We start from the raw sequence: 18706 nt of genomic DNA, 5'->3' as shown, positions 1-18706 counted from the left end.
ATAAGCTTCGGTTCATTTATAATCCAATATCAATGTTTCTAAGATTACTAGAGCATTAATTTTGTTCCTTGCACTTTGAGCAAACTGACGACCCGCCTTAAGGTTAAACTGGAGGGAATACAATCAATTGGTTCCCTCCTCCCGCCTCTTTCCGTTTGGACCAATCAGCTTCGTTTCTTCAATAAACACATCCATCATTGGTTTGAGGAGGCATAGTTTGACCAATAGCAACTAACTTCCTGTTCAAACTCCAATCGTTGTTGGGGGCGGGACAAAGGTCGGGGTTTATATCCAGGTCGTACGGGGCTACTGTACTGCTTTATAGCCGTTCTACGTTTGAACGAAGAAACCGAGAACCCGCTGAAAATGTCTGGAAGAGGAAAGACCGGTGCCAAGGCCCGCGCAAAGGCCAAGACCCGCAGCTCCCGCGCTGGGCTGCAGTTCCCTGTGGGCCGTGTTCACCGTCTCCTCCGCAAAGGTAACTACGCCGAGAGAGTGGGCGCCGGGGCCCCCGTCTACCTGGCCGCTGTGCTCGAGTACCTGACCGCTGAGATCCTGGAGCTGGCCGGCAACGCCGCCAGGGACAACAAGAAGACCCGCATCATCCCCCGCCACCTCCAGCTGGCCGTGCGCAATGACGAGGAGCTCAACAAGCTGCTCGGTGGGGTGACCATCGCTCAGGGCGGAGTCCTGCCCAACATCCAGGCGGTCCTGCTGCCCAAGAAGACCGGCCAGTCAGCACCGAGCTCCGGCAAGGCGGGAAAGAAGGCCTCCTCTCAGTCTCAGGAGTATTAGCCGGCTGGCTAATTCCTCAAACCCAAAGGCCCTTTTAAGGGCCACCCACACCTCGCTGAAAGAGCAACTTTCCCCTGACTATTATCATGTTAACTTTATTTGCCTGGCGTTTTGTTTTTGTATATAGAAGAGATGCCGAGCATCAGCCAGCTACAAGTCTCAACTATTTTGCGTGTTGAACTGGTCGGTTTCCCTGAAACACCCCCATTTCTTTTTAATCCTGCTGTTGGAAAGGGCATACATGGCTGTCTGAAGACCAGTTATGTAGCAGGCCTTTGACTAAGAGCCAGAGGCTGGGACTGGAGGGATGCCTTCACTGACCATGTGCACTGTGACTTCATGAGCCAAACTCCTGCAGCCATGCCTGCTGCCCCATCTGGTTCTCTGTTGCATGACATAACAGCTTCTCTGAGCTCCATTTACAAGAAATAAAAGTGCTGACCTAAACTGTTTAAAGTTCTTTTGCTATAAGGCCCCTTTTTAAAATGAGTCCAATCAAATGTATCTTCCTGGTTCTTAATGCATTCATGTAGAGCAAAGGTTTCCCCAACCCCCTGCAGCTGATTGAAAGGTGTGGAGTGCTAATGCTATTGTCTAGTGCTGTAAAGGCCTCTGCACCCTCTTGTGAAGCACTGATTTGAAATAACTGCAGGAGCTGTTATGGAGTTAAATTCTGGTTATTGTGGAGACCCTGCATCAGAGGCTCTGCAAATAGCCTGCAGGAATACAGGATGTTAATGGGCCCTTTTTATTGTACAATTTTTAAGCAGCTGGTGAATTAAACTGGAACTAAACTTGTTTGTGTAAAAAAAAAAAAAAGTGGTTTCCAGCAACCTTGATGGCGTTCTTGCACAAATGTGGTTAAACGACTCCTCCAGGTGCTTCCTTGTTATGCGTGAGGAAACAAACAACTTGATGTTGCATGCATAGCCTCCCATTTGGCTGTGAAATTAAGCACGGCCTCAATGCATTCGATTATATCCTCTAGTATTTTATGACATTTACAATACTAGGATTTGTATAATAACCATTTGCAAGAAGTCTTCAATCTGACTTAACACATTGTATGAAAAGGTTTCAATGCGCAGCCCATTTAAACACCCCTAGAAAAAACTCCTTTAGTCTGTATAATGTTCCTAAATAGTACAATTTATTTGTAGATAGAGGTGCAATGACAAGGTTAGTCAATGCAATGAGCACAGTCCTCTGGTAGTTTAGAGGACTTTCATAGCCCTAAGGCAGCATGTCAACTAAAATATGCACCACATCTAAGCATCTTATACTGCTATAATGGTTGAAATTAAAAAAGTAGACAAACTAAAACTGCTGATATGGCAATAATGGCTAAAACTGCTGTTGGCACATTTGGAGGAAAGTTGACATTAAGTAATAAAGTTTGCAGGCTACTGCCACAAGGGTGTGTTGTAAAAACAATGGTCAATAGAAACAATCAGAAGCTATTTTCCAGGATGTTTTTAACAAGTAGCCCTTTTATATTACTGATTTAAGTGGTTCTCTGAGTTGTGGTTTGATGGGGATCATGTTAGTGTAGTTCATACTTCTGCCACCAGAGGTCGACTGCTTCATGTTCTACAATGTTTGACACGTGTTTCATTTTATAAACAATTGAAGACAGATCACAGCACTATTAATCAGATGAGTTTCTTGTGCCTCCCCATTGTGAAACCTTTACAAATGTGATGTTTCTTCACGTAAATGGGAAAAAAACAAACAAACCAGCCACCAATTAAAAGAACGTCCTAAAAATAGACAGCCAGAATCCTTTGTCACCTGTGATATTCAAACTTGGTATTTCTGTGGTTGACATACCTAACGGGTACCAAAAACATGGCATTTTATGCCGTTTGAAATATGCCATTAATTTTCATTAGACCTCAGCTAAAATGACCAATATGGAACCTTTCCGCTTGTGGAGGGCACGCCGATATTTCTGTCTGCTTTGGGTGTTTTATTAGTGGCATGACGCACTGGGCCCAGCACAGGCTGAACCAATTACACAGGCCCTGACGACGTGTCCAACACCGACATCCAGACTAAAAATTCCAGCCTGGAAGGAAAACAGAAAAAAAAAAGAACAGAGTCCACTGGCTGTGATAACTATAATTCCCAGATTCATTGCTGTCAAAAGCTCTAAATTTACCAGGACTGCTCATTGCAGTTGTTTGTGGTAAAGTCAAATTCTCGGTTGACAGTAGTTTTAGTCATTTCATGAGGAAGGGTTTTGAGAAAAATGAAATGTCAACTGCTTCTTTCGAACTGCACACAAATGCTGCCCATTCAGAAATAAGTCTTTGCGACACGTTTAAATGACATCACCTGAAATAAACTGTTTAAATGTTTTGGACTGGCGAGAGGAACCACAAAAGTACGACAGGAGTGAGGAACACTTATGGTCAGACTATCCCAGTTTTTCTGCACTATAAATAAACTTAAGTCAAGTGAAATCCTGCTAAGTAATTTAACTTTTACAACAACAACAACAACAAAATCCCCATAGTTTGAGCACTCAATTTTAGATAAGGTGAAAATCAAGGCATCCACAGATCCAATAAGCTTTGTGAGAAATGCAGGGACAGACTGGAGGGGCATGAATGGATGGGGAAAAGGAGCGAAATGTAAAGGAGTGAAAGGGGACTGGAAGGAGCGGAGGACCTGGCAGGAAGACGGACGCAGACACACTAAAAACATTCACTTTGAAAGCAACTCCACGGCAGTGAAGAGGGAACAACATGTTTCCATCCCTGATGAAATATGACTTTGGGAGAACACTTTGTCTTGTGCTGTTGATCTGTGGACTGAATCATTCTGCAGACAAGAAGTTAGTCTTGGCCAGCTCGGGTAATGAGAAACAAAAACGTGTGTGCGTGTGCGTGTGTGTGTGTGTGTGTGAGGAGGAGATAATGGGGCTATTGTGGCAGTACTCATAGTTTTCAGCCTGTCATGACCCAGTTATGTTTCACTCACCGAGTGAGGCACAGTCTGTATGTGTTGATCAGACAAGATATTTCATCACTGTCTTCATAAGAAACTTTAATTTTAGAAGGCAGAGGGAGCAGGTAGAAGTCATCCGACACCTGGCTTTATGAATGGACAATTTAATTTGTGGGTGAGATCAGACTGCCTCTGGGGCTCAGACATCTCGAAATACCGTTTTGGTGGAATTACTGGATGATGAGGCATTTCTCCAACATGAATGTGAGGTGCACATACGCCTGAGTAAGTACACTTTTAACTTTGTCACGCTAAAAAGAAACATCTAGTTTAATGCATTTTTGGTACGAGACTGGAAGGCAATGTCTCTCTGTCCACATTATTATTAAAATATAAGTGAGCAGCACTAGAAAGGAGACCGGTTTAGGGATATCTGCATTAATCTGTTTCGTGTCTTGACTGCCCTGGTGGGATCAGAGAAGCATTTTCACTTTCTGCACATAACTGCTGGTGCAAATGTGAACATTGGAATGACTTTTTCGGCAACGTTATTACTGTGACAAGAATGCTATGTTGTAATGACGGTAAAGAAATAGAATTTTATACTCCAACACCTTGCTTTTTATCTACCCGTGTTTGAGTTGTGGACGATGTGAAGCCCTCAAGTTAACAGTATCTCCAGGGGCGGATCCATAGATTAGGGGTACTAAGAGAGTTAAACTTGTTCTGATCAACATCTAGTTCAGCAGTGTAGTTAGTAAGCTTTTCAACAGAACTTCAAGCAACTTAAGTGTCGCAACAAAAGATATTAAAAACATTTTTTACAGTGAAAAACTTACAGAAATATGTTCAAAGTTAAAACAAGAACATCATAAGTCTAGCCTTCATGTTGAAATTACTGTCAGATTTGAGTTTGAATTCCATTTTATGACACAATATTTGAAGGAAACTTTACGTAACTATTGCCTGCCCTGAACAGAGCCTCTCATCCAGCATTCCTCTGACAGCGTGTACTAACAAAACAAAGCTTTGGTCACGTTTCAGCAAAGGTGTTTTGGCCTGTCGGTGTTGGCAGAAGAGACAGGATTTGTGGTGCCCCGAGTTTAGCTCAAGGAAGTGAATCTGCTTCATGGATCTAATGGAGAAGAGGGGTGGACTGTTTTGCAGCTGCCTCACATGCAGCCTCAGAGTATGTTGACTATACTCTTGACTGAGCTCCCACTCAGTATAATTGCTACCATCCTCCCTCATCCACCTGTTCACTGTCGTGTCCAGACATACATGGAGACAACTGCACCGTGGTAATTAGTAGTGTCTGCGCCACCTGACCAGTTCAAACCAAAATGTGAGAACTCCTTCCCAAATGGACATATAAGCTGAGCAGGAAGGCTGCACATATTGTTTTTGTGTCTCATAGACAGAAGTGGCAGAAATACACAATTTCTTTGCTTGAAGATATAAAAAAAACAAAACATGGTGTCATAGTCTGTGTTTGACACTGTAAGGTTTGAATCTATAAGGGCACGGGTGTCGGTGTTGCATGTGTGAGGGGGGGGGGGACAAAACCATTTTCACCACACACACTGGACTGACAAATTCTGACTTTGGGGCCACTTGTTGGTTCATGATCACTTCCACACCCTGATCCATTATCTTTGTTGTCACCTGGTTTTGTGCAGTAAATTGGAACATCATCCATCCACCTTTGCTAAGGCTTTATCCGACTTGGGGAGATGGGGAGAGCATGCAAACTTGCCCCAAACCCAGATTTCGAGCCAGAGATATTCTTGCCGTGAGACAGGAGCGTTAACCACTGATCACAGTCTGTTCAAAAACAGGATCTTCCCCCACATACATCAGCATAGGCCAATGTTAGTAAAACAAAGAATCTTTACAAATATTACCACTGACTGCTCCTGTTACTTGAGGAAACAATATTAAACACTTCTCCTTAACCTCTCTGATTGTTTCAGTACAAGAGGAAATGTGCTCGTGCTTTTGATCTGCTCTGCTGGGAGTTGTTAAATAAGTACTACTCAAAGCACAATTTCTTCCTCTCTTGTCTCGTCTCTAGTTACACGTGTCACATGTTTTCATCTTTTTACATCTGATATGCATGAAATACACAGAGGAATGACAAAGGGAGTCGTTCTTTCCATTTTCCATATTTATTCATGTTAATATACAGTAAATATGTTTGGAAATGTCTGAAAGCTGCAGCTTTGCTTCTCGTCACATTTGTGGCCACTCTCAGCAGCAACTTTATGCTCTTGGTAAGATATTCTAAAATTATGAAGCATCAAATTAGAAAAGATCCATTTAGCTTTTTTGACGTGGTTACTACTTTGTGACGTAAATGTAGATGTGGAAATCTTCGGACACAATTATGGTTGAACACTATATATTTAGTGACAACCAAATATTTTCTGAAAATCAGTTACTTAATAAGGACTACTCTCACCACAAAAGTGCTTCTGTAGCATTCAGTTATTTGATGCGGCACAAGGAACTACAACCACCAGCCTCCCTCCAACCACCATTTAAAGGCCATTCTGCAAATGTTTCTCCTCTCAGCTGCGACATCGACATCCTCGCCAAGCTTCAGTCGTCTTTGCAGACTTCTCCAGTCACCATCTGGTTACTTAGCTCCTCGCTTGTTTGTTTATATTTTCCTCAGTGAGTCATCATCTGCTTCATTTCCTCCCTCCCCTCTCTGGCCCCCCGACCATGGGAAAAGCCTTCAGAGATCAATAGTGAACCCTTTCTCCCACTCTCTCCTTTCTCGTCGTCTCCAAGCCAAACTGCTCCAGTGGGACGGTCTGAAAAGATGCACACATGTGCTCCCTCGCTTCCTGTGGAACATAGGGATTTCTCCGTCCCACTCGCTTCCACTGTGGGCGCAGTATTATCGACTGTTATCATAGGTTGCTGTTCAATAGTTTTCCAGGGTGGAAACAGTCCTTCTATAGTTTATTACATCAGTGGCACACAGAGCTCAGAGCAGGAAGTCAGAGGACACAAGGTCTTTTCCATCTCCTACTCCCACACAACAACTTATTCCCTTGTAGGATCAGACTGTTAACACCTGCTTAAACAACAGACGGGGCAGGCGAAGAAACCCAGCTATCGGTGGGCACCTGGTGTAATCCATCTGAACTTCCAATCAGTGGGAATCTCACAGGACGGATGTGAACGTATTTACTCAAACGGCTTGTTTTCCCAAAAAAGAAAGGGAGGAATCAACAGGAAGAAATAAGAGACTGGAGGGAAGTGTTGATGCCTGGTTCCCTTTCTGCGGCGCGTAACTCTGATGGGATGTAATTCTGCACCGGGATGGGGAGGAGGAGAAGGGGAGGGGAGGAGGGAAATAGCAGAGAGGAGCACAGTGAGTAAATGAAAAAAGCAAGACGCAAGACATACACAATAATGTGGATACTGTTCTGTGCATTAATAATCTTCACACAAACCCATGGATCTAGCTGTTATCTGGACTCAGTGAGAGAAGAGAGATGGTAAGAACCGCATGCCTGTCAGAGAAGTTTGTAAACTATCCAGTTGTACTTGCCACGATTGCTTAGTGTTTACATTTTCTATGCTTTCCTTCCAAAAGATCACCATCAATATGTTCTTTTAGTCAACTAAATTCATTTCATAATCTTCAAAGTCTTTATATGTTTTTTCAATTTTGTCAGTGTTCAATCTCAGCAGAAGTTGTTCCTATTTAAAAGTAGCAGCCCAGACTGTGTCGCTGGTGGGATCTATTTTCAGAAGCGCATGGCAACTCTGAAGGGCATAACTGCCTCCATAATGACAGGTTACAGTGCAAGGCCCTGCATTTTCAAGCATTAAAACTGTTCTCTGGCCTGGGTGTGTACACTAAATCACTGAGGTTTGTGGGTGCTGGAGCATGTGTGTGTGTGTGTGTGTGTGTGTGTGTGTGTGTGTGTTTCTGTGTGTGTGTGTTTTTGTGTGTGTGAGTTGGCCAGACAGAGACACACTACCCTGCCCACTCTCCTGTCCTGTGTCTGAGTGTATGGCTCAAAGAGGGCCAGTGTTGACAGCCAGTGGGCTGACAGCAGAGGCGTGAGGGGGTTTGGTGTCAGCGCTAAACAGAGGGAACGGTCTGTTCTCCGTGTCACTGGGTCCCCTGAGATCCACACACTGGATGTGATTGTCACATTTGCGTGGCTTCGCGTGGTGGCCCTGTCTGGAGTGACATCAGACGCGAACTGAACGCTCTGTTGTCTCAAACTCGGTGGACTAAACTTGGGTCACAGCAGCTGTAGATGGTCTTTGAACCCTTTTTTCTTTTTTTTACTCAACATATGATAATAATCAGTGATGACAAGATGGAGCGGTAAAGAACTCATGTATGTGTCACTGATTCCACACTAAAGGCGTTGCAGTCACTTAGTGACATACAGACGGGTGGAGAAAGCCTTATATGTACAAGAAGTGCACAATACATCTTATGACATTTAAATGACATGATTCATATGATCTGGACTTTGGATAAACTGATTTTATCTGCGCATCCCTCACAGCAGTGAAAACCATCAGCAGAGAGACACACACACACACACACACACACACACACACACACACACACACACACACACACACACACACACACACACACACACACACACACACACACACACACACACACACACACACACACACACACACACACACACACACACACACACACACACACACACACAACATGCAGCAATCCAAGTTTCTTCTCTGAGAGTCAAAACAGACGCTAGATAGCAGTAAGTTGTGTCTATTGCAGTTTTGCTTGGGATGCTGAGATTGCAAACAACCCCCTGTGTGTGCGTGTGATAGTGCAGGACGTGGATCTCGGCTTTGAGCAGAAAATATGGTGAGTCATCTGGACAGCTTATGTGTCTGTGAGCGATTGTTTGAGGCATGTCTGCTCCGCACGGCTTGTTGTTCCCCTCTTCGTCTGGTGCGAGCGCCATGAGCAGACAGCTGGATCTAATCCTCAGCATCTGTCTACAAACACGGAGCGTGTGTGTCTGTAAGATCTGAGCATGAGTCACGCCGACTCATCAGAGGTAGAGGTGAGCTGACCCCTGAAGGGGAAGGCACCTGCAGAGCTCCTTCACACTTCCTGCTACAGATCAACAGGCCGTTTGTAAGATTCACATCACATCTATGGTTGCAGTCTCGACTTTATTGTGTTAATGTCTAAAATCTAAATGTTCTTCCTAAGCTGAGACAATAATCAGTGGCAGCTTTTCTGATGGGATTGTTTTTTGTTTTTTTTCTGTAGTTCTGGAGAGACAATTACTTTGTATAGTGGTTTGGTCACATGGGCTTATAAGTGGGGCAGAAGGTTTCTAAGGAAAGCTCTGTTCCCATTGTAGTACAACTGTAGTCGCAGTATTCCCAGTGCTCCCATTCATGCCCTGCCACTCTCTCTCTCTCTCTCTCTCTCTCTCTCTCTCCTACTGTCTCTGCGCTCCAGGACGTACATGTGTCAGATAATTCTAACGGCTCTGCCGACATGGACCGCATGAGCAGGATCACGGTGGGACATGGGCGACAGACACACCAGGTCTTACAGGTGAGTTACTGCTGCCACTGACCGACCGCAAACAAAATGCTGCAAGCTGGATGTTAAATGTTCAACCAATTAGAACAAAACTGAGAAATGTATTCTTTCAAATAGAAGGGAATTCTCATAAATCCTAATCACGTATCTCAGTTTTTCTGCATTAATAGGACATATTTATTCAGCATCGTCATCTCTGTTTTGTACTACACTGCATTTACAACTATCTGAGTTGTAAAAAAACTTCCGACATGAAGGAATTCATTTAGTGAATATGAACAAGTATGTAACAGCCACTGTGTAGACACTGCATGCTTCTGTAGTAACAATTGAGGTAGTATTTTCATGGTGTTTTATTAAAAACATAAATATGCCTTCATCTCTATGCATATCTGTATTGTGTACTTTATCTGTCGGTGAAATCTGTAGAGAGGGCATGTCGATCATTGATTGTTGTTCCTGTAGTGTTCAGCAATGACTTTAGTAGTTTCACTTTCACGCTTCATGATAAACAGTTTTGTTCTTTATCTCGTGGCGACACTTTCTGTTCATGAAGAGAAACTCCATAGTTTCAGGATTATGTAATGCTGACTTCAACTCATGCTATTTCATCAGAGCACTCCTCTGGACCTGATTGAAACAGGCAAGTCCCTCAAGGTCCAGGCAGAGCGCCCCCACCTGGTCAGTTTGGGAAGTGGCCGTTTGAGCACAGCCATCACTTTGCTACCACTGTTGGAAGGTGAGGTGTGTGTGTGTTTGTGTGTGTGTGTATAAACAGGAGCACTGATATAAAACAACAGCAATTCTCAGAAGCTTTGAAAAATATTTGATAGTATGTTCCCTTTTTTTTTTTTTTTTACAAACATCTACATAAAATGTTTCGAATCAGATGCTCAGAACTTGCTTCCATATGAAACAGCATTACATCAAGCTTCACTCTTAAAGGTGCTTTCTGGAAGGAAACTCAAACTGTTGGCCGGTGAAGTATCTGCAGACTTCTCTTTTCTGGCTCCAACATTTGTGATCAATGCCACAGTTTCTACCAAGGGAAATGTGGATACAAATAGAAGTCAATATTCCAATATTCCTACGTATTATGTGTATGTGATAAAAGAATTAAAGAACAGTCTTGTTCTTACTCATTTTGTGACAGAGCCAACAGACTGGCTTATCCTCAATGATATCCAATTACTCTAAACAATGTGAGTTTGAGCTGAGCTGTGTCTTGTGCATTAAGACAGTGAAGGAATATACCATAATCGAATAAGACCGTGAATAGTTGCAGATGATCAAATTAATTCACGCTGACAAGTTGCCTGTCATCTGCAAGGCTAAGCACATCTCGAGAGACCGCCACCTGTTGCTCGACATTCATTCACATACTGATTTTACTTGACTCCGCCCATGACGCCTTGCCCTCAAGGACCCTGCCGGCTTTGAACTTCAGGCCTAAGAATACTTCACAAAAGTATTCAAGGCCACACAGCTTTCCAGTAATTTGCTGCTCAGAAAAAAAATAAATAAATCTTTTCTCCCACTGCAGGACGAACCACTTTGGGGAGCGGAGCCACAGATATCCCTCTGCAAGGCCCCGGTATCACAGCTCAGCACTGCTACATCGAAAACCAGACAGGCAGCATCACCTTGTACCCATGTGCAAACCAGTGTGCTGTGGATGGCATTCCTATCAACAAGCCCTATCGCCTTACACAAGGTAGTGTACGCTACAGTAATATGATTACCGATAGCAAAGAAACTCACAAATGAACCCACACATTAAGTTTCTTTAGGCTTCCATACAAACTGAAAAATAAATAAATAAATAATCCACAGTAAATGAGCAGAGCAGCAGTTCAAATAAATGTTTTCACACTGAGGCACAGATGGTGACTTCATCTGAGCAAAACTGGGGAAAAACAATAAACTTCCAAATGTTCAACTGTAGTCAAAATTACCCAAAACACCGTCTCGCAGCACAATAGAAAAACAGTCTCATGTCCTTCCAGTAACATACGCACCTACCATAAAAAAAGCCAAAACAGTCCCGCCCCATCAGCCCCCTCTCTGTGGGATCCAAGCCAGCAGCTACACCAACGTGTCATTTGAAGCCGGTGTGTGAGGAGGCAGCAGCTGCTGAACAAGAATACTTGAGGCTGTGCTTCATTCAGAGGACAATCAAGAAAGTTTGAATCAAACAACTCAGGAACGGAGGAAAGTACATTGTTTGCATAGAAAAAGGGATAACCCGGCAGCTGTTTGGACCACAGCGGATGAATTAAATTTCCCCGAAGGACAACTGGGAACAAGACTTCAGCTGCGACTCTCTAGGAAGTTTTCCAGCATTATTGAAAGACACAAGAAATGCAGGGAAATGATGAGACATTGATTTCACTCACTGGTTAATCACACGTAAGTTCAACTAATCAGCATATATTTTTTTTTTCAGAATCGTAAATATCCTGTCTGATCTTTACAAGGATGGATACATCTCTACTTCACCATTATACTAAAACATGGTTTAATTCAAATAAATCTCACCGAGAAACTCGCATCATATTTGTCATTTTTAACTGATAAACAGAACACCATCCTGATATTGTCTGCTATGTGTAGACCATGGTCTGTAGAAGTCAAACAACTTCAGCCTGCAACTACTTAAGACACTGTTTTGTTCCTATTTGTGCAAAATTAATTAGATATAATTGAATATTTATACGAACAACTCATGCGTTAACCATCTGCCCACATGTAGCGTGAGAGCTGTAGGTTTATGGCAGCGTAATTGGCACAGCGTCTTTAATGATGAAAACTGATGTCCTAAAATAAATAAATAAATAAATACATAATCTAATCCTCTCCACTGGCAGGTTGCATGCTGTGTTTTGGTCAGTCAGCTTTTTTCCGCTTCAACCACCCAGAAGAGGCTCAAAGGATGAAGAGCATGCTGCCTGGAATGAACCAAGGCCTGAACACAGCGAAAACTCTTCTTTCAGGTAAAAGACAAAAAACAAAACAAACAGTTTTTGGCTTTTTGTAAGCATATATTATGTCAGTCTAACTCCATCTAATTGGACTCCAGACCGAGTAATTCCAGTGATCCAGAAATAAGCATGCCGTGACAACTGTGAGTATGAAGGTTGTACAGTTTCCTCAGGAGCTATTCTGAGCAGAGCAAATGTTTTGGGCTGACAAAACACTTTGGTTTCTTCTGTCTTTAACTGTAAAGATGAATCAGTTACTTCCTGATAATGGGGGTGGGGGGTGGGGGGGGGGGGGGGGGGGGGGGGGGCAGTATCTTAATCAACTATGCACAATTATTTGCTTAAACTGTTTGTCGAGCCTTTAAGACGTCCCAGCAAACAGTTGTGTTGAGATTCAATTGGTTGGATAATTGAATGCAAAGACGTGATTCCATGTGCTTCTAACATTTGACACATTTACTCGTCTTCGTCTGAATTATTATTATACGTGACAGCGTGCAAAAATAGCTTCTTCAGAACTAATTGTGTGTCCTACATTGTGCTCCACTTCACAAGTTCAGTATGTGACCCCATTGTTATGCAAGATTTGACACCACTTTAAAGACAATAATAAAAATGTCTGCTTTATATCTTTACGATTACTCTCCAATGATGTTTTATTATCTTGGCGCCCTGCCCACTCTAACTGGTGCTGGTGATATTTAGACCCCATTCTCTCTTGACCTTCTTGGCCGGGCTGTCAGTGCTCGAGCAGTGAGAGCCACCACACCCTACCCTCTGTGTATATGGCCCCACTCTTTCCTGACCAAGCCCTGATTTCATCTGCTCTGAATGAGGTACGCGGCTGCAGCTTTTATATTTAGCTGCTTCAGATCCCTGTAGGATTACAACACAACTTGGGAGCATCACGACCACTGGGTTTGGTTCATATAGGAGACTACTGGCTCTGAGACATTTATCACTATTTAAAGTGAGCCACTGAGACAATGCGAGTCAACGTGTGCTCGGCAGCTTGTGCAGACATGTGTAGTTTCCCTTACAGTATATGGACCCACCCTCCTTGTCCTATAGCTGACCTCAGGTATTGTGGGTGTCAAATGGACAAAGATGACAAGGGACAGATTTCACCAATTTATCTGTTTGTGTTTTTGCAACTGTTCACTTCATTTACCTAACAGGCATGCACAAACACAACTGTTTCTGTCTCCACTTTGCAGACCCCCACAGTGTCCTAAATGGGAACCATGAATCTTTCTTGAACAACAATGTCACCAAAATCAGCAACGTGGCTAAAGACCTACAGGAGTCCTTGGTGCTGAAGGCTTCGTCGGGATTTGACAAACAGCCTGTTCCTCAGCCGCGTGCACAAGATGTACTGAATGGAAGAAACAGCTCGGCAAAGGACAACTATGTTAATGAAAATGCCAACAACTTTGGAAACAAAACCCCTCCCATACCTACCCGGTCCACTCACAACAATCTAAACCCTGTCCCTCATCCACGGACTTCACTCTCGGTGGCCACATGCAGTACTGCTGGAGGTCAGAGGGCACAGGAGAGTCCAAAGGCTCAAAGAAACATGCGGGCAGAGGGTATATCAGCACATATCAGGGAGTCAGGCCAGACCACAGAAAACTCAAACATTAGTCACCACCCATCTTCCATCAAGTTTTCCACCTCGGCTCCATCCAGCCCACGATTGAGAGGCTCCTCCTTACAGAAGAGATCCCAAAGCCCCATGCGAGAGCAGGGTCAGTATCTCTCCCATGTAGACGTCCCTCAGAGGCTCAGGACTCCAGATAACACTGGAGCCATCGGCCTGAAAGAGCTTCCTCCCCCCAGCCCTCACATGTCCCGCAGACTGACTCCAGGATCACAGGGCTTCAGTGCTAAACCCGTGCCAGACAGTCCCCAGGGGCTCCGCAAGCTCACAGCTAATTCAAAAGCTGAAGCCATGAGGGTTTTGTACGCCCAGAGTCCATCACCACTCACCGGGATGGAGATAGAAGCAGGAGGAAGGCAGTCAAAGCCTGGCATGGGAGGTGCCATCATTGCAGGTTTGGGTTCAGGATCTGGCTTATCTCCTCTCACCAGCCCGAACAGCCGAAGAAAGATCTCTGGTATGGCTGCAAAAGGATCCTCCAACAAGGAACTGAACCCTATGAAACCATACACCCGGGAACGCAAAAACAGCATCTCTGAGATCAGTGACAATGAGGACGAGTTGCTGGAATACCACCGGTGGCAGAGAGAGGAGAGGCTGCGTGAACAGGAGATGGAGAAACTGGTAAGTGGTCAGCTGTGAGCCTGCACAGCTGCTCTTAAATTATATCCAAATTCAGCCCTACTATGCTTTTCAAGATGTTTTCCTTCTTTCTGTATATGAATGGATTTGTAATAATCATGCCACAAAAAAACAACAAAACAAAACATGAAACTATGTTGGCGCACACAGAGTCACAATCAAACATGGAGTTACAGTAGCACTGGTGTTGTGTTGAGGCTTATTGATTAGATTTTGATGTTTTGTGAGTGAAGTTATAATACTACTTGAAACTTGCCGACATGAGAAAATAACATTAGAAATGCAGTTCAATGGTTGAATATAGGCTGTAGTTTGAGGCAAATATTTACACGGGACAACAGATGATCAGAAGGTTGACAAATAGTGATTTTTAAGTGGACTAGTAGTAGTATTACAGACTCAATGTCTGACTTTAGATATCTTTCCCAAATCCACTGGCATATGGCCAGCAGCTCATCTCCTCAGTGCATTACTGGCATTGTCGGCCCATGTGGTCCAAGTGACACGTGGTGAGCATTCTCCCAGAAGTCTGGTGGTCGAGAGTGGAGGGCGCGCCTAGCTATTGCTCAACACTATATTTACCAGAAGTGACGGGCAGCCAGTACTTTCAAAGCTGCTTCGGTGTGACTCAATGTGCTTGATCAAATTATACTACGCATACCTGTTACCCATCTTCAGTCACCACCCCCGACCCAACCAGTCTCTCATTCTTCAGCCCCCTTCTCCATCCCCTTCCCACTGACAGCTGACGCAACCACAGAGGCGGGTGATTACTGCTGGCCCGACACATCCAACGACTATTTCAGGAACCAGACGGTTTCTGGTAACAAATAAGACATTCACTAACAGAGCCACTGTACCAGTGTGTTGAGTCATCCAGTATGCACTGACAAGCTCTACCAGAAAACAGATGAAGTGCACATATTTTTCCAAACCAAACCTTTGCTGAGCAGTGTTTCTGGTTGAGATCTATTTTGTGTTTTATTTCATGGCACGGCTTTAGATTTGCACAATCACTAACTGTTTTGTTAAACCACTACCTTCGTGATCACATCTGGCTGCCCACACAAACATACAAGTAAAGTTTTAATCAAAGAGTTTAAAGTTGCTTTGGTTTTGTTCTACACTCCTTCATACACTCAGGACACTTGCATAGTGTAAAATAAATCTCTAGGTTGTGTAGGGTGGCAGACCAGATGTTAAAATATAGCTCACACATGTCACATAAAAGTGATCAATATTATATCAGAATAAATTAATATGACATATCACACCATTATCATTCCTCTCAGCATTTATTTACTGGTGAAAATCAGTTAGTCCAGGACTGACCTTTTGAAAACAATTTAATGTAAAAATAAGCCAAAGAGTCAATCTGCTGAACGGCTCTTTGAAAAGGAAGAGATGATGAAGGGTCGGCTCTATTCAAAGATCCAAGTGAATCGTGTTGACAGACAGAGAACTCCAGCAGAGACTTTACAGCAGTTTACATAGGGAGGCCCCACTGACGACCCAAGTGAAACGATTCACCAGAAACACAACTCATGTGTATTAAATTGGTCATTTTGTGTGTTAATTACAAGTTCATGAAGTGTGCCATTAATCCTGAATAATAAATATATATTTTTAAATCAGTCGACACATCTTTGGGAATGAGACTTCATTGCTATTTTCATCTCTGGGTTAAGATTAGAGACCCTGCGATCTGGTCAGTTTCTTCTAATTTCTTCTGCAATAACATTCTAAATTATTTTAGGTTAAAAACAAAGACATTTAAAGGCAAACTAACTGGCATGACATGATTCATTTGTTGGGGCAGGTTTGAATTAAGCACCTATAACACATTAATTGTTGACCTGAACAGACACACAAAGAGAGGATTTCCTTTAGTGAAATAAACTCCCTATATTTAGCACACAGCTCTTGGAACAGTTGGCACAAATGAGCAAAACTCAACCTATACACGTGGATAATGCTGCACTTTGAAAGCCTGTCAGGCAAAGTCAAGGAGCGCAGCTAGAGATGAAGAAAGGTGGAAAAAAAAGTCATTTTCAACATCAATCCCTCTAGTCAGAACACTGTGATTCTTTTCTTTTTTTTTAATAGAACTGGCTGTTTTATAAAGGATACAAACCTCAGCATTTTAATAATATTGTCTGGAATGTTGAGTGTCGCCTCATTGTGTTCCTAAAGTCTTACATTATCTAACTGAAAACGGTCTCTCTTAATTTACAATAACGTATTTTTCTAAACAAAATAAAACAAAAATAAATAAATAAAAATAAAACAGCCCATGAATGCGCTACATTAATTTTGTCAATTTTAACTGCACGCACAGTACTCTACTAAATCTACTTTACTGCTGTCTCGAGTTTTACAGTATGTATGATACGATGTCTGCTTCGTTGCACAGTCAAAATTAACATATGTCAGACAAAAGGGGATTTCAACAGAAGACACTTTAGACACAATTGTTTTTTACTCTTTTCAAGTTCCTAATTGCTGTCGGACTGGAATGGTGATTACAAATGCTCCAGTCTGTTTTATTTTAGAACATGAAAGCAAGCGTCCCATTGTTTGGTGTAACAAGAGACAATAGTGTGGTCACAAATAACAACCACGTGGTCATCAAACAACTATATAAAGCAATGGATAAACACATTAAAACTACAATATCTCCATAATATGTGATTGGGACCTTGGAGTAGGTAGGAATCCTCAAAAGGTCTCACATTTTGACTCTTTATGTAAATCACGTTTGTTTGCGTAAACAACGTGAGCTCTGACAGGCATTACTATGAAGTCTCCCCCTCTGACTGGCTACATTGACCCTCCTGCTATCAGGTTACACTTGTACCATGCCAGTGACTGAGCGGCAGCTGCCCAAACGGGACAATGTCACTCAAGGACACTTGAGAGAGAATCTGCAATATGAGCTATAGTTTCAGACCGCACGCTCACCTCTCACACCTCCTCTACAGGAGCGGCAGAGACTGGAGACCATCCTGAGTCTGTGTGCGGAGTATAATCATGGAGACAATGCCGCGGAGCTGGTGAGGAGCGGGTTGCTCGGGGGTGCAACAGGGACCTGCTCCAACTCAGGGGGAGGGATGTCTTTTCAGGGGGTAGACAGACCCCTGAGGGCGAGAGGGGAGAATGATGAGGAAATCCAGAGGGAAGAGTCGAGCAGCACAGAGAGCACACATCAAGAGGTAAAAGACGCACTCATGTGGGGAGGGGGAGAAAGATATGTCACCTTTGCTTTGTGTTATTTTACGTGTTCACTTACAAATGTGCCCACAGTGTGAGGAGTTGTTAGCTGGACAGGAACAAACCTACCTGGAGGAAGAGAGGAACAGGATCTTGTCCAGGGTTGATGACTTGAAGCACAGGGTTGGTGACCTGGAGCAGCAGCTGCAAGAGACCAAACACGAGGTCAGAAACAAACATTTACATGAGTGTTTGTGGAACCTGCAGCCAAATTCACTCCATTCCTGCACTAGTTGTTGATGATGACACCAGTTTTCAGAGCTTTGACTCCATATTTGTGTGTAGGTGGAGATGGAGCAGGCCCTGCTGCAGGCAGAGAGTCGGGCTGAGCAGCAGCAGGTGGAGGCTGAAAATGAAATCGTCTCTCAGCTGCAGCTCAGGCTCAGCCAGCTGGAGAAGACCACCCAGAAAGAGAAGGACAAGGTGGGCACTCAAGGACGGTCATGTGACCCTATGAGTACCGTCAATTTGCCAAAAGCCATTGGTGTAATGTGTAAAAACTGCACGTGGATGACTGGATCTGAAACCATTTAAATACCTGAATCTCACTCCTCTCTGAATGTGCAAACGAGATTGATGGATATTTCCATTGACCTGCACTGCTTATTGACGAGTCAACTGTCTTAAAACACAAAGCACATCCTGTCTCCTGTCTGGCGTTTGCGATGGTTGATCTCGAAAATACAAATAGCTGAATGTGAATAAAACAACTTAGAAAAATATGTAGAAATGCACAAATTCACATCACGACATGAGTGAAGTATTGCACTCGCTAACACCTCTACCAACCTAACCTCTGCACCCTCTAATACTTCTTTA

The 18706-nt window shown here is 43.4% G+C and overlaps 2 protein-coding genes across 10 annotated transcripts in view; both read left to right on the top strand.

Moving 5' to 3' along the window:
- Nucleotides 1–302: 302 nt before the first annotated feature.
- h2ax (H2A.X variant histone) lies at nt 303–2430 on the top strand. Its single transcript, XM_080483526.1, has one exon. The coding sequence runs from the start codon at nt 367–369 to the stop codon at nt 793–795; it is 429 nt and encodes a 142-aa protein (XP_080339652.1). The 5' UTR covers nt 303–366; the 3' UTR covers nt 796–2430.
- A 1279-nt stretch (nt 2431–3709) lies between these two features.
- Nucleotides 3710–18706, top strand: part of phldb1a (pleckstrin homology-like domain, family B, member 1a) — a 29186-nt gene continuing 14189 nt past the window's right edge. For 5 of the 9 annotated variants that reach the window (XM_080483162.1, XM_080483159.1, XM_080483160.1 and 2 more), the window contains exons 1-9: nt 7121–7259; nt 9245–9343; nt 9947–10070; nt 10875–11045; nt 12199–12324; nt 13530–14599; nt 17599–17829; nt 17921–18052; nt 18173–18310. In XM_080483162.1, coding sequence (XP_080339288.1) covers nt 7257–7259; nt 9245–9343; nt 9947–10070; nt 10875–11045; nt 12199–12324; nt 13530–14599; nt 17599–17829; nt 17921–18052; nt 18173–18310 — 2094 coding nt within the window. In that variant the 5' untranslated portion in view covers nt 7121–7256. Of the gene's footprint in view, nt 4033–7120; nt 7260–9244; nt 9344–9946; nt 10071–10874; nt 11046–11638; nt 11741–12198; nt 12325–13529; nt 14600–17598; nt 17830–17920; nt 18053–18172; nt 18311–18706 lie in introns of those variants that run through there. The other 4 variants (XM_080483163.1, XM_080483161.1, XM_080483158.1 and 1 more) reach the window with 2 other exon arrangements.

Source organism: Lipophrys pholis, assembly GCF_963383615.2.
Source record: "Lipophrys pholis genome assembly, chromosome: 16".
NCBI lineage: Eukaryota > Metazoa > Chordata > Actinopteri > Blenniiformes > Blenniidae > Lipophrys > Lipophrys pholis.
This window is presented reverse-complemented; position numbering and strand designations above follow the sequence as displayed.

What these genes read in the sequence shown, in the direction of transcription:
- h2ax (XM_080483526.1), top strand. Translation starts at nt 367, where the DNA reads ATGTCTGGAAGAGGAAAGACCGGTGCCAAGGCCCGCGCAAAGGCCAAG.